Below are 13,712 nucleotides of genomic sequence, written 5' to 3'. Positions count from 1 at the left end.
AACACTTTTGGGAGGTCTTTGGTGATATATCAGGAGCCTAAACAGACTCCTGAAGTCTTACCTTTGAGACAGAGAAAGGGACAGAGGAAACATTCTCCAGTCCCTTTCTCTGTAGCCTCAGCTGCACTGAGATGAATGAACAGGAGACAGAGGCTCCCGTTCATTCATGAACTGAAGCATAGTAAACACATTTCTTCAGTTATGAATACGGTAAGTGATCGGTACTGATCACTCACTGTGTTTAGTTAAAAAAGGAAGGGGTTGGTAAATGACATATTTACCAGCATCTTCCTCGCCATCCACCCTAAACATCTCCCTGTTTGCTTGCAGCTGCTGCCAGCAGAAGAGGAGAGGAGGAAAGCTGGAAGCTCTGCAGAGATAAGGAGGGCATACAAGGGGGTCCAGAAAGAAAGAGAAGTCCAATATTTATCAGTGGTGCAGTCGGGAAATAACTGGAACCGATATTTTGTGGTTCACCCTGCAGCAGCTGGAGCAGGAGATGTCGACTTTCAGCTGCTACCACAAAAGATTGGTTATAGTTATTTCCACCACCCATTGCACTGATCACCTACTCTATCTGCATACAATTCCCCCTGCTAGGGAAGAACTGCAAGAGCCTGTGTGAAGAGATGACCCTGTCAATGACTCCTGGCCTTTGGGTGCTGGCCTTTTCAGTCTGTACAGTGTTCCACTGGCCAGAACGTGAGGATGGGTTTTTTGCAACTTGCAAACATTTTAAAGTCTTTTCCAGTTTATATTATTTAAAGTATCTTTTATTTTGAACCAGATACAAATAATTAACTATAATGAGGATTACCTGTAAGGACTCCTAGTGTGAGGTAGAGATACTCTAGGCTTGTAGCAAAGGAACTCAGGACAAGTCCTGTGGATGCAAGAATTCCACCGAGTATGATTCCCACTTGACAAGAGACATGGTTGCTCACATAACTTCCGAGAGGGGCTGCAAAATGCAGAATAGACCATTATATGGTTTGTAAGATACATTTACAGTACATTAGAGGTGACCAAGAGCAGTTGGGAATTATCTGTTCAAATGTTCATAAAGCTTTCTTTTCGAGCAATATAATTATAGAATGAGAACAACAGTTGGATATCTTCAGTACTGGATGCACACATACAGCACAGTATTATAAAATCAGATCCTTGAGCTAGCTTACTGTACAAAAATCTGTGAGTTAAATATTCAAATACGTATTATTCTAATAAAAGATAACAAGGTATTTGCCTTAGGTTACTTACCACATAACATAGTGGCACAATCAACAATGGAATGTATCCAAGCCGTTCTTGAATAATCTTGACCAAAATATAATTGGAATTCAACAAAGAATATTGAGATACACCTAAAAATATAAGTAACAGGCAGTGAATTGGTAATCAAATCCATCTGAATATGAGTTATAGGGGTTGGGATGCTTCTTTTAAGAAAGAGAAACCTACATACCTTGTAACAGCCCTTGTGCAAACTGTGACAAGAAAGCAGCCAATCACAATCATCCACCCCCAACCACCATCAGGTGGTGTTGTGTGCAAGCTCTTCTTCTTCATCATGGCTGCCATCCTCAGTCTATTCTCCAATCTACAGGTGCTACCTGAGGCAGGTAAAATTTTTTGTACTGGGGCTTTGTACACATAAGATTATATCCAAATACAAACAGATTTCCAGCGACATGCGGAACGTTGAACAGAGCTCACTTTTTTATGGAAGATTTTATTTACCATCTGCAAAAGTAACATAAGAATTAGATGTATTCTCATTAAACTCCACAATTCTAAATATTAAAGTAGCCCTAACACTGCATAGCTAGTAGTAATCACATTCAACTGGACTTGTTCTGTAATGTTGAAGGCATTTTTCTGCTTATCCAAACAGCTTTTTCATTTGGATAAGCAGCAAAATATCTTCAACATTACAGAACAAGCCCTTCTGAAGGTACCTAACAACTACTAGTAGTTATACCTTGACCTGGATTAATGAGAACCTTCACAGGCCTAGCACTGCATGTTTTTCAGCTCTCTTAATGCACTCTCTGAAGTAAAATAGATTGCTTCCTTTAGAGAGTTACTTATTAACCAATTTCTGCACCTATTTGGACACCCTAAATGACCTATTGGTGATAGTTCAGAAAAAAAAAATGAGAAGAAATGCTGGCATAATCCATTGAATCAGACAGAGGAACAGTAAAGGGGGTAGCTGTGACACCACAGGAGCATGCATGATTAGTAATAGTGACCTGCGTGGGAGAGAAAGGAAAATAGAAAGAGGAGGAAGGTTCTTATCTAATGGGGGAAAAAAATGTCCCAAGGGTGATTACTCAAGGATGTCCAATGTGCCCTTAGGTGTAAGACCGTCATACGATATAGCCAAACTTGGCAAAATCTGATGACAGATGTCTTAATTAAGCACAATAACAAATAAGTGTACTTAATAAATATAAAAGCCAATAAGTACAATATATAAAAAAGCAAGCTAAAAAAGCAAGAAAAAAGTAAAAGCCGCTATTACATTTTACAGCAGAGGCCACCTGAAACCAATGAAAATCTTGTAAAACCTTAGACTAGGTATGAGAAAGAGAAAAATGCCAGCAAAAGCTAACAGGTGGATAGATTTCCTATCATATATTCCTGAGGGATGATGGATCTGTTCATCCTCATGACCATATATATAAGGATTGATTTGCTGAAAGTTTTGTTTCCAGGTCAGCTGATTAACTTTTGCTATGCAAAGATGGCTCCTTTTTCTGCAGGAAAAAAAGATTGATTCTTAATGAGTCCTAAATTATCTTACAGTCTAGAAAGTCTCTGTTACTCATGACATGCTCTTTAGTTGATCAGTGTTGCTGGTTCTTATATTCTTCTGCCTGATTACTACTAGCAATCACACATAGCTTACATATCTATGATATACAAAGAGACCTCATTCCTGTTGTAGCAAGTAAATGAATAAACCTCCCAGTAATGCTATTACTACGCTGCTCCCACTAGAGGGAGCTCTAATAATTTGTATTGTGACATCAGGAGACTAATACTAACCAGACCACATCTCAGAATGAGCAAGTGAGCAACGTGTGTTTTGTGCTCTCCTCTTGATACAGGTTAGTCACACTTTGTTTATGCTATCTTTGCTCAGTTTTCTGTTTGTTCAAACATTCACTTTCTCTATTTAGTATCCCATATGTTAGTAATACTCAAATGAATGTGCTTTTCGTTGTGGCCCACACAGGCCTTCCACTATAAAGATAGTAATTATCTGTATATTGTGATCTATTTCTGTTTAACACATTAGTGACAGTAAACGTGAAGCAAAAAAAAAAAACCCAAAAAAACTTTCTCTGCAAGGTAAAAGGAAAATGTGCTAGTATGGATCGCATATTAGAACATTATGTAAGGCTTACTTTCAAACGAAGCCCTACAGTGATGCACTGTCACTGCTGCAGAGGCTTCCATCTTCACCAGGTCTTTCTTTCAGGTTCCCCGGCTGACGCTGCTTGACTGGCCATGCCACGATGACATCACTTCAGTGCATGGAGTCCCAGCCGCGGCACAGAGCTCTTTAGGAGGTATTCATTTTACCTACAAGTAAGCTTTAATATAGGCTAACCTGTAGGTAAAAATAAATACAGAGAGTTTACTACCACTCTAAACTAGGAATGAGCAAGTGAGCAACATGTGTTTTGTGCTCTCCACTCAGATACTGCAGGCTGCATTTTTTCATACCTGGCACTCGGATCAGAGATAACCCTGAACACATTTCCTATGGAAGTGGTCATGCGGGCTGCTCTGGCACCCAGTGCACCAAATCACGGTTTTATTTGCACTAATCCAGACACATATTCCATGGTGAATGTTCTGCTATATCACAATTACTAATTATTACCGCAATTCTGAGCTCCAGACATAAAATACAATTAGAAAAAGACTGATACAAATCCACAAGATCACATTTCACAAGTAGACTTATAATGTGCATATTACTTTGTTAGATGACCCTATGTTTTCCTCCATGTGACTACAACATATATTACAAACAAGAATAAATGGGTATAGGGGCAATAAATTGTGATATTTCATAAATACCCCTGGTGTTATCCCAGGCCAATCTGTACAATGGTTCATTGTGACACTTTCTCTTTAAGATATTTACAATTACTAATTTAGTAAATTTGTAAACCATTTTGTGAGATAACTTTGGAAACCCATAGAGAGAAAATGACTGCTAGCTCAGCTGCTTAATATTGTGTGCAAAATGACAATTTAGCCTATATATGAAAGCACATATCAAGCTTATGCACACAAATTCCTACGTATTTATATGGTTAAAATTTTGAATCATTCAATATAGTCTTACCATAGAAGAGCACATTGCCTGTATCCCTGCAGGTATGCCTGCTGCTGAAGGTCCTTTGGACAGTGTCATAGTTTTTAGAACTACAGGCAGCTGCTACACAATCTTTCCCTTGCTTTCTACCTTTGACCCTTTATAATGCGAGGAGGGGAGGGGGGGCGTCAGCACATGTACTTCCTAGAGGTCTAAGGTTCTCGGAGAGATCAGCAACAGACGTTCAGAGCAAACAAACCATACATCAAGACCACTAATACCTGGAAGGTGTGCTGAATATTTGTGTAATTGTATATATATAGGGACTTTACAGGTGTTTTCCCAAGGACCACCACATTGCATCAATCAGAAATAAATGGGACAATATGCTCTGAATATAATAATTTTCACGGCAACACCAGATCCTAAATATATTGCAGATTTTTTTTGTATATAAATGATGGACGGTGCCACTGGCTGTGTATATATGCAGAAGAGGGGATGAAAAAAGTGCAGCTATCTAATCCTTGAAAACCGAGGTGATATAATTAATTGGAACAGCGCTCCTCATCAAACTATCTCATATATGTGCAAACCCTCTATATGATCAAAATTGTATCTACATCATTATTGGTGCAAAAATACTCTGCTGTACAAAATACGTGTATTGACCATCAATAATTGGAAAAACTGTAAATCTCTACTCTGTGCAAACCTAAATATTATTATGATGTTAGATTTCTCCATCCACCATCACAACAATCTTATAATTAGTCAAACTCATATACAGTAATTCATACATATATAATTCTAGTGTAAATAAGTGACTATATAAAAAAAACTTTATTTAAAATAAAAAATTATTTAATAAACCCAGTGTCCAAAACGTCCATAAATAAATAAAAATGTCCTTTTACAATTTTCTCATTAAGCCTTCTGTGTTATACAACACCAACGCCACGTGAGATCTATCACCAGACAAAATGAATAAACTCACCAGCGCTCCAAGCTGGTAACACTATAAACCAGCTAAAAACGCAGTGGCTCTGGGAGTAACGATCTGCAGAGACACCAGCTGACTGTTACAACTCCATAATCGGATTTTTATATACTCATATGGAACCAAAAGAGGAAAGGAAGCTTAATAGTGTAAAACCATAAGGATACTTTATTTCATTAAAAAATATAAGTCAGACTCACAATGTAAAGTGTCATAGCGGACACTCGCATAAACCGCATATACATAAAACAGCAGGTAAACTCAGGTCTGAAACAACCACTGGCAGCTCACCCATACGTGGTGACGTCACCTCCAAGGCCCCGCCCTACGCGTTTCATCATCCCACATCCTCCAGGAACGGAAGGAGAATATTATGCCATTATATTGCAGAATATAATGGCATAACCACACAATCCCTTTGAAACAATTCATATCAACTAGTACGAGGGGTCTTCAAAAAAGTTTCTGCACTTTTATAAAAAAAATAATATATATATATGTATGTATTATATATATATGGATATATTAGAGATAAAAAAAAGTTCAGAAACCTTTTGAAGAACCCTTGTATATACTGCAGATATCTTCTTTAGAGTTTGTTATGGATTTCTAGAAAGCAGTTGCAAAAGTGTACATAAAGGTGCAAAGAGGCAATCTCTGTCATTGTCATTGGGGTGTTGTTCCCAATCCCACTCCTGCCTCATCTATTCGGGAAAAGGTGAATCCCGTGGGTAGAAAATCATTGCAAAGCATATAAACAACAGAAGGAAGGTAGCTGAGAAAAATCAGATGTCCATATCTATATATGATATTAACAAAAAAAATCTCACCCCAGGACATCCTTCAGCTTCCCCGAATTTATAGGTATCCCCTTTAGACAGCTACCTGCTGCTATCATTAGCTTTGTACTTCTTTTTTACCCATAGGTCTGCCTAAAGTGTATGTATACTCTAAGGGTCCATACACACTGGACAAAAAAAACACCAGTTCCCTTGGCACTTTTTTTGTACACGTGATTAGGAACGTTTAGAAGCATTTAGCATTTTCTTCTGCCAGAAAACCCCTCTCAAAAATGCACTCCAGAAGGAGTTTTTTTTCTGCCTCTAAACACTGAGCTTAAAATCTTCCTCTAAACATCTTAAAGTGCATGGATACATTGAATGGCATTGAGCTGCTTCTACAGGCAAAATGCAAAACTCCTGTAGAAGCAGTGTTTAAGACCAGTGAGCATGGACCCTAAACATTAACTTCTCTTATTTGCTCCCTTTTGGTCTGTTACGTGTAGCATTGAAAATATTTTGTGATATCAGTTCAATAAGTGCATAGCATAACACTTGATCCTGTCTTGTTACACTAGGACAGGAGAAGCATTACTGGCAAGACCACCAGGTGAAAATGAAGCAGAAGAAAAAGTTTGAGAAAAAAAACCAAATGCAGCCACCTTATCTAAGGACTAGTAAGTTTTCACATATAACATTTTATTTTCTTGGGTTTAGATACTTTTTAAAATGTGAGATCAGACCTTCACCTGAAGTCAAATTATAGAGTACATCTGCCACAAGCCCCTCAAATAGGCATTCCAATAAAACACTCTATAAAAAAGCTGCCAACCCCACAAGTCCAACTGCTCTTCTGCACAGCAGTGTACTTGAAGCTTGGTTGTGTGGCCTTTTTCGGCCATTATTGCACCAACAGCTGTCTTGTGTTGCACTGCTCTCGTTATCATTTACCCATTGCCACACATTGTCTTCTTATTACTCCTTCATGTATTACCTTTTGTACTGAGATCTTGTGCTGTATATTATTTTTGAAAATCTCAATAAATATTTTGTAGAAGAAAGAGGTGCCATATACAGTGCCTTAACAGAAGGCTTCTCATAGCTATGGGAAAAAATACACTAACTTTCACATGGTGCTCTCACATAGGCTGGAAAGGTGCCAATTCAGCTGATGTTGCTCACAGCACAAAGTTGAAAACTTTCAACAGTGTATTTTAATTGTCAGACATGTCCCTGAAAGCTGCCATCTGACATTAGCCGACAGAAGGCTCAGACATAAATCATGTCTTGAGGTGTTACCATACACATGTGCAGGGGCAGACTGACCATTTGAAAACTCGGGTACCTTTTTCATAGGCTTTTTTGAGTTTGGGCAAGGACATAGGGGCCCCATGATCCCCTATTGCCCGGGGGCCCCATGAGTTGTCAGTCCGCCCCTGCACATGTGTATGTGTGGGGAGGCCTAGAGACACCTATGAACCAAACCATGGCTACCACTTACTGGAACATGGTGCAGATAATAAGGTAGGCTTGAAAATCACATCTTTGCTATCACATTGTTATTACAGTAAGTAATCTTGAACAACATGGCAGCATTTTCATGTCAAAGTAATTTGCCCCTGATCATTTATAGGATTAGGGGACACATTTGGGTTGATTTGCTGCCCCTAAACATGAGTTCAGGAGCTTTTGGATGTTTTTTTTGCCTAAGCCCCTGCCCTGAAATCAACTCAATAAAAGCCTTTGTATCCATGTACACATAGGCTTTTACTAGAGTTTAGGAGCAGCAGAGTTTAGGGGCAGTTAAACGTTCCTCTCCTGAAGAGGAATCGCATTCAGGAGAGAAATGTCTTGACCAAAAACCACTAAATGCGTCACAAACGCGGCTAAACGCTAGCTGCATTTAGCGCTTGGGCGCATATCCATGTGAATGGAAAATACTCTGGCCAATCAAATGAATAAACGTCCAAATGCTAAACGTGGGTAAATGCAGTACCCCGTTTACACGTGTTTTTGTTGTGTTTTTCTGCTGTAAGAGAGCTTAACATCTAGGGCAGTTCATGTGTACATTAGGTGTTAAGCTGTAGAGTGAAAAATCAGCTTCCAGGTTTTCATGTCAAAGCTTAATTGAACACTCTGAAGTTAGAAGTTGATTGGCTACTGTACAGTACAAGTTGCACCAGATTTTGCACTCTCCAGTTTTAGTAAATCAATCCCATTGTCTAAATTTAGCACCATTCCCACTATACATAGTGCCTAGGGCACACAGCAGTCCTTCCAGAAACACAGACCAGATGGTGGATGAAACTACTAATAGCCTCACTGTACCCCAATGCTTCTGCTCCATTCTTACATCTTTACTTTTGTCTTCTGACTTGATATAGGAAAGAGTGATCCATCACCTTGTATATTTACTTAACCAATCCATCTGTTCCCTAGGCAAATTTAGAAAACAAAAAAATGCAACAGAACAAAATGCAGCGTATAGACTGGTATACATGTACACTACTGGGACATGCTGGCCTACATCTCATGATTGAAGTTATCATTATTCTGAGAATACCAGCAAGCCCAGGGATTTTATCCATCCAATCCAAACTCAACTGGGCATAGCAGGGAAAAGGTTATCTTTACATTGTTGTCTTTCTCCCCACTGGCTACAATAGGGAATTAAAGGAACTCTCCACAAATGAAGGTATATTTCATTTTTGACATCTGTTAGTGGGACACATTGTCCAGTTCACTGACAACTGTAAAAGTTAGCATTTCTGCAACAGTCACCAGCCAAGACTCTACCTAACAGAAATAAAGAGGTCAACAAAACCCAACTCCACTCCATGCAAAACTATTAAGACAAATGTGCTTGAGTACTACTAGACGCCAGTAGCACGAGATGATTAGCAAAAGCAAAATTCAGTGTTGGATTAGTACGATCCACCGTCTGAGCAAGCTGAAATGAAAAATATTCATATCAGGAGAACATTGTTCTGTATGTGGGTTAATGCTGCTCTGTCTACAACTGATCTTCTCAACTAAAGGTTCCTCCAGAGGTTGGCCTTGATCTTTCCTGAGCTGAGGTTGATTGGCCTCCACCTGATGATGTTTGTGTAGTTCTAGGGCCAATGTCACTTGGCAAAGCCAGCAGCATGATCCCAGTATTTTTTTTAGCTGTCTGTAAGAGTGGCATTCTGACCACCACTGTATGGTGGGTAATTATGGACAACCAATGTAAGCAGCATTTTCCCACTCATACTCAATGATCTGGTTTTAGCAAGGATTCCCTGAAACCTACACATTTCTTTATGGGTTCCTCTAGGGCAGTGGTTCTCAACCTTCCTAATGCCGTGACCCTTTAATACAGTTCCTCATGTTGTGGTGACCCCCAACCATAAAATTATTTACCCAGTAATTATAATTCATGAGTGTCGTTTTACCTCCAATACTGCTGCTTTCAACACAGTAGCTGCTTTTAACAGAGTAGCTGCTTTCAACACAGCAGCTGCTTTCTACACAGTAGCTGCTCTTTACTTATCGTAAATATATGTTTTCTGATGGTCTTAGGGGACCCCTGTGAAAGGGTCGTTCGGCCCCCAAAGGGGTCGCGACCCACAGGTTGAGAACCACTGCTCTACGGTTAAAAGGTCAAAAAAGGGTCTACGGGATGTCATTCTTACTGCTGTACCTGCCACAATAATTTCCAGGCTGAACATAAGCTGAGAGTTATCAGCTCTACCAATTTTCAGCCTTGTCTGCAGTATGATGATGACACGGTTAAAAACAGCTGTATATAGAATTTGCTGAGACTGCAGTTCCACCTTGTACTGCGTACTCCAAGCTGGCTTACAATGCAAATTTTTTTAAACAAGTGTTTAAAGAGATATTCAACTTGTATTTTTGGATTTTCCCTCACATTAACTCCTAGTAAGCCCTCATGCACACTTGATGTTTCGATAACGCTGGTAACGTTAGCTGTGTAAAGTCACGTTAAAAATGTGAGTTTTTCAGCTTTCTTTAGCGTTTTTGCATTAGCGCTTAGCGGCGTTTTGCCACGATTAGGGGCGTTTTCCCGTGCTTTTCCGCGTTTGTGGTTTTTAGCATTTTGTTTTACCAAGAAAAAGTTTTTTTGGGGCAAAAAATGTCCAAAAACGCTAGTTTGCAGCGTTTTACCGTGTTTTTCAGTGTTAGAGCGTTTTTACAGCTAAAAAACTCCTCTAGAAGCCCACTAGTTCTGGGGGTTTTTTTCCAGCCAAAAAACGTTGAATACATCTTATGTGTGCATGAACACACAAGATAACATGCTGGGGGGTTTATTGACTGTAGAAAAAAATGTCAAACGCCAAAAACAGCATTTGTAAAAATGTCAAGTGTGCATGAGGACTAAATGTAAGCGTCTATTAGGTGTCCTGAACACTGGCACAACACTTACTGACCACTTACCAATACCTGGGAAATTCTCTGTTTGATATGCAATTGAAGGTATGTAGAGTTTGGTAAGCACTTTAACCTCTTCACGCCGACCGAACGCAAATGTGTGGCCTCCTGGCGTCTGGACCTAGACGCTGAGCGGCTTCACATTTGCGTTCTTTTATAAAAGGACATATGTGCCGAAAGTGCGCGCCCTGCACGCTCCCAGCGCACATGTCCGGTACTCACGGAAAGGTCCCGATCTCCTCTTTCGATTGGGACCTTTCCGCTCATGTGACCGCCGTGACGACACATCACGGCGGTCACATGATCCTAAACCCAGCCTCCCGGCTTCTGAAACTCTTAACCACTTCCAGTCCGGACACATTTACCCCCTTCCTGTCCCGGCCAATTTTCAGCTTTCAGTGCTATCACACTTTGAATGACAATTGCGCGGTCATGCAACACTGTACCCATATGAATTTTTTAGCATGTTTTTTAGACAGATAAAGCTTTTTTTGGTGGTATTTATTCACCACTGGGATTTTTATTTTTTTGCTATATAAATTAAAAACTCCAAAAATTTTGAAAAAAAGTGTTTTTCTTATAAAATTTTGCAAATAAATAGTGTTTCATCATAAATCTTAGCCAAAATTTATTCCGTTATATTTTTAGTAAAAAAAAATAACCCAAATTAGTTTATAACCAAAAATTATAATTTTTAAAAAACATTTTTACATTTTTTTTATATTTTTTTTATTTATTATTATTTTTTTTACATACTGTAACCCTAGCAGTACAGTGTCACAATGATGACACTGTACTACTTGTGGGGGGTGATTAAGATTTATTTATTTTTTTACACTGATTGCTTTTACACCCATAAAGGTGCCTTCCGCACCTACAACTCCTCCCTCCACGCAGCCAAACAAGCCTACTTCCTGACCCTCATCAAGACCCTCTCCTCCAACCCTCGCCGACTCTTCTCCACCTTCAACTCTCTACTCTCTCCACCCCCACCTCCACCCAGCACCTCACTCACTGCCCTTGAGATTGGCAATCACTTCAAAAACAAGATTGACACAATTCGCAAGGACATTGCCGCAACTCACACGCCCTCTCAACCCGTCCCCTCTCACACAGCTACCCCCTCATCCCCCCTCCCCCTCGACATTACCCGCAGGGACTTCGTCACTGCTCAAACTCCCACCAACCCCGTTCCCCCTCACTCAGCTACCCCCTCATCACCCCTCTCCCACGGCCCCACCACTGCTCTGACCTCCTCTTCCACCCCACCCTACATTCCTCATACTGAAGCTCCCCCAACACTCCACACCTTTGACCTTACTACCATCGAGGAAGTCTCCAAGATCCTCTCTGATGCCCGCCTCACCACCTGCCCCCTCGACCCTATCCCCTCACAATTCCTACGACCTCCCTCCCCCTCCATCCTACGCTCCCTCACCCACATCTTTAATCTCTCCCTCTCCTCCGGCACTTTCCCCTCCCCACTGAAGCATGCACACATCACCCCCATACTTAAAAAGCCCTCCCTGGACCCCAATGACCCGAACAACCTCAGACCCATCTCCCTGCTCCCACTTACATCTAAACTCCTCGAGCGCCTCGTCTACACCCGCCTATGCTCTCACCTCAACGACAACAACCTCCTCGATCCCCTACAGTCCGGCTTCCGTCCCCTACACTCCACCGAAACCGCCTTACTCAAACTCTCCAACGACCTTCTAACCGCCAAAGCTAATGGCCACTATTGAGTGCTCCTACTCCTTGACCTCTCTGCGGCCTTCGACACAGTTGACCACCCCCTCCTCCTCAAAATACTACACTCCCTCGGCCTCAGAGATTCTGCTCTCTCCTGGATCTCATCCTACCTGTCACAACGCTCTTTCAGCGTTACCTATAATGCAACCACCTCCCCCTCACTCCCCCTCTCTGTTGGAGTCCCTCAAGGCTCTGTCCTTGGGCCCCTTCTCTTCTCCATCTACACCTCCTCCCTTGGCCAACTCATACACTCTCACGGCTTCAACTACCACCTCTATGCCGACGACACACAAATCTATCTCTCAACCCCCACCTCACCCCCTCGGTCTCTGCCCGAATCACACACCTACTGAGCGACATATCAGATTGGATGTCGCTCCACTTCCTTAAACTGAATCTCTCCAAAACCGAGTTTCTTGTCTTCCCCCCAGCCCGAACCCCACCCCCCATTGACTTCTCCATCACATCCAACAACGCCAATATCAAACCCGCCCTGCAGGCCAGAGTACTTGGTGTCATTCTGGACTCCAACCTATCCTTCCAGCCCCAAGTCCAATCTTTAACAAACTCGTGCAGACTCCACCTCCGCAACATCGCCAAAATCCGCACGTTCCTAACCCCAGAAACCACTAAACAGCTCATCCACTCCCTCATCATATCACGACTCGACTACTGCAACTCCCTCCTCACTGGCCTGCCTCGCCGCTGGCTATCCCCGCTTCAGTCGATCCTGAATACGGCTGCCAGACTCATTCACCTTTCCAACCGCTCCGTTTCCGCCACCCCCCTCTGCCAATCCCTCCACTGGCTTCCGATTGCGCAACGGATCAAATTTAAAATCCTAACACTGACGTACAAAGCGGTCCACCATACTGCCCCGAACTACATCACCGACCTAATATCCAAGTACCGCCCAGCACGCACACTCCGCTCCTCACAAGACCTCCTTCTCTCTAGTTCCCTGGTCTCCTCCTCCCATGCCCGCCTCCAGGACTTCTCCAGGGTGTTACCCATCCTCTGGAACTCCCTTCCCCAACCCATCAGACTATCACCTACTCTCCATCCTGAAAACCCATCTCTTCAGGGAAGCCTACCCCCTGCTAACTTGACCGACCTCCTCCACTCTTCCTACCACTCCATCCCCCACAGCTATCTCCTCCTGTACCACTATCCCGTCCCTTCTAGATTGTAAACTCGAAAGAACAGGGCCCTCGATCCCCTCATGTTTTGCATTGTATTGGTATTGTTCTGTCACATGTTCTGTCCCCCTTTGTAATGTACAGTGCTGAGTGAACTATCGGCGCTTTATAAATACTGTATAATAATAATAATAATAATAAAAGCAATCATTTCTCCTTCTCTCTGGCTGCATTCTTGCAGCCATTGAGAACTACTGAGTGAGCTGTGA

At 41.7% G+C, this 13,712-nt stretch overlaps 1 protein-coding gene across 2 annotated transcripts in view; it reads right to left on the bottom strand.

Moving 5' to 3' along the window:
- The window catches only part of SLC16A12 (solute carrier family 16 member 12), a 109,406-nt gene that overhangs the window by 15,730 nt on the left and 79,964 nt on the right, over positions 1 to 13,712 (bottom strand). The window contains exons 2-5 of one of the 2 annotated variants that reach the window (XM_089692775.1): positions 3,417 to 3,622; positions 1,466 to 1,743; positions 1,261 to 1,364; positions 818 to 961 (exon numbers count right to left, since the gene is read on the bottom strand). In XM_089692775.1, the coding sequence (XP_089548901.1) occupies positions 818 to 961; positions 1,261 to 1,364; positions 1,466 to 1,581 (364 nt within the window). In that variant the 5' untranslated portion in view covers positions 1,582 to 1,743; positions 3,417 to 3,622. The remainder of the gene's footprint in view (positions 1 to 817; positions 962 to 1,260; positions 1,365 to 1,465; positions 1,744 to 3,416; positions 3,623 to 13,712) is intronic. The other variant, XM_089692774.1, reaches the window with a different exon arrangement.

Source organism: Staurois parvus, unplaced genomic scaffold (assembly GCF_062004578.1).
Source record: "Staurois parvus isolate SC_StPar_1 unplaced genomic scaffold, SC_StPar_1.0 ptg000604l, whole genome shotgun sequence".
Taxonomy (NCBI): Eukaryota; Metazoa; Chordata; class Amphibia; order Anura; family Ranidae; genus Staurois; species Staurois parvus.
This window is presented reverse-complemented; position numbering and strand designations above follow the sequence as displayed.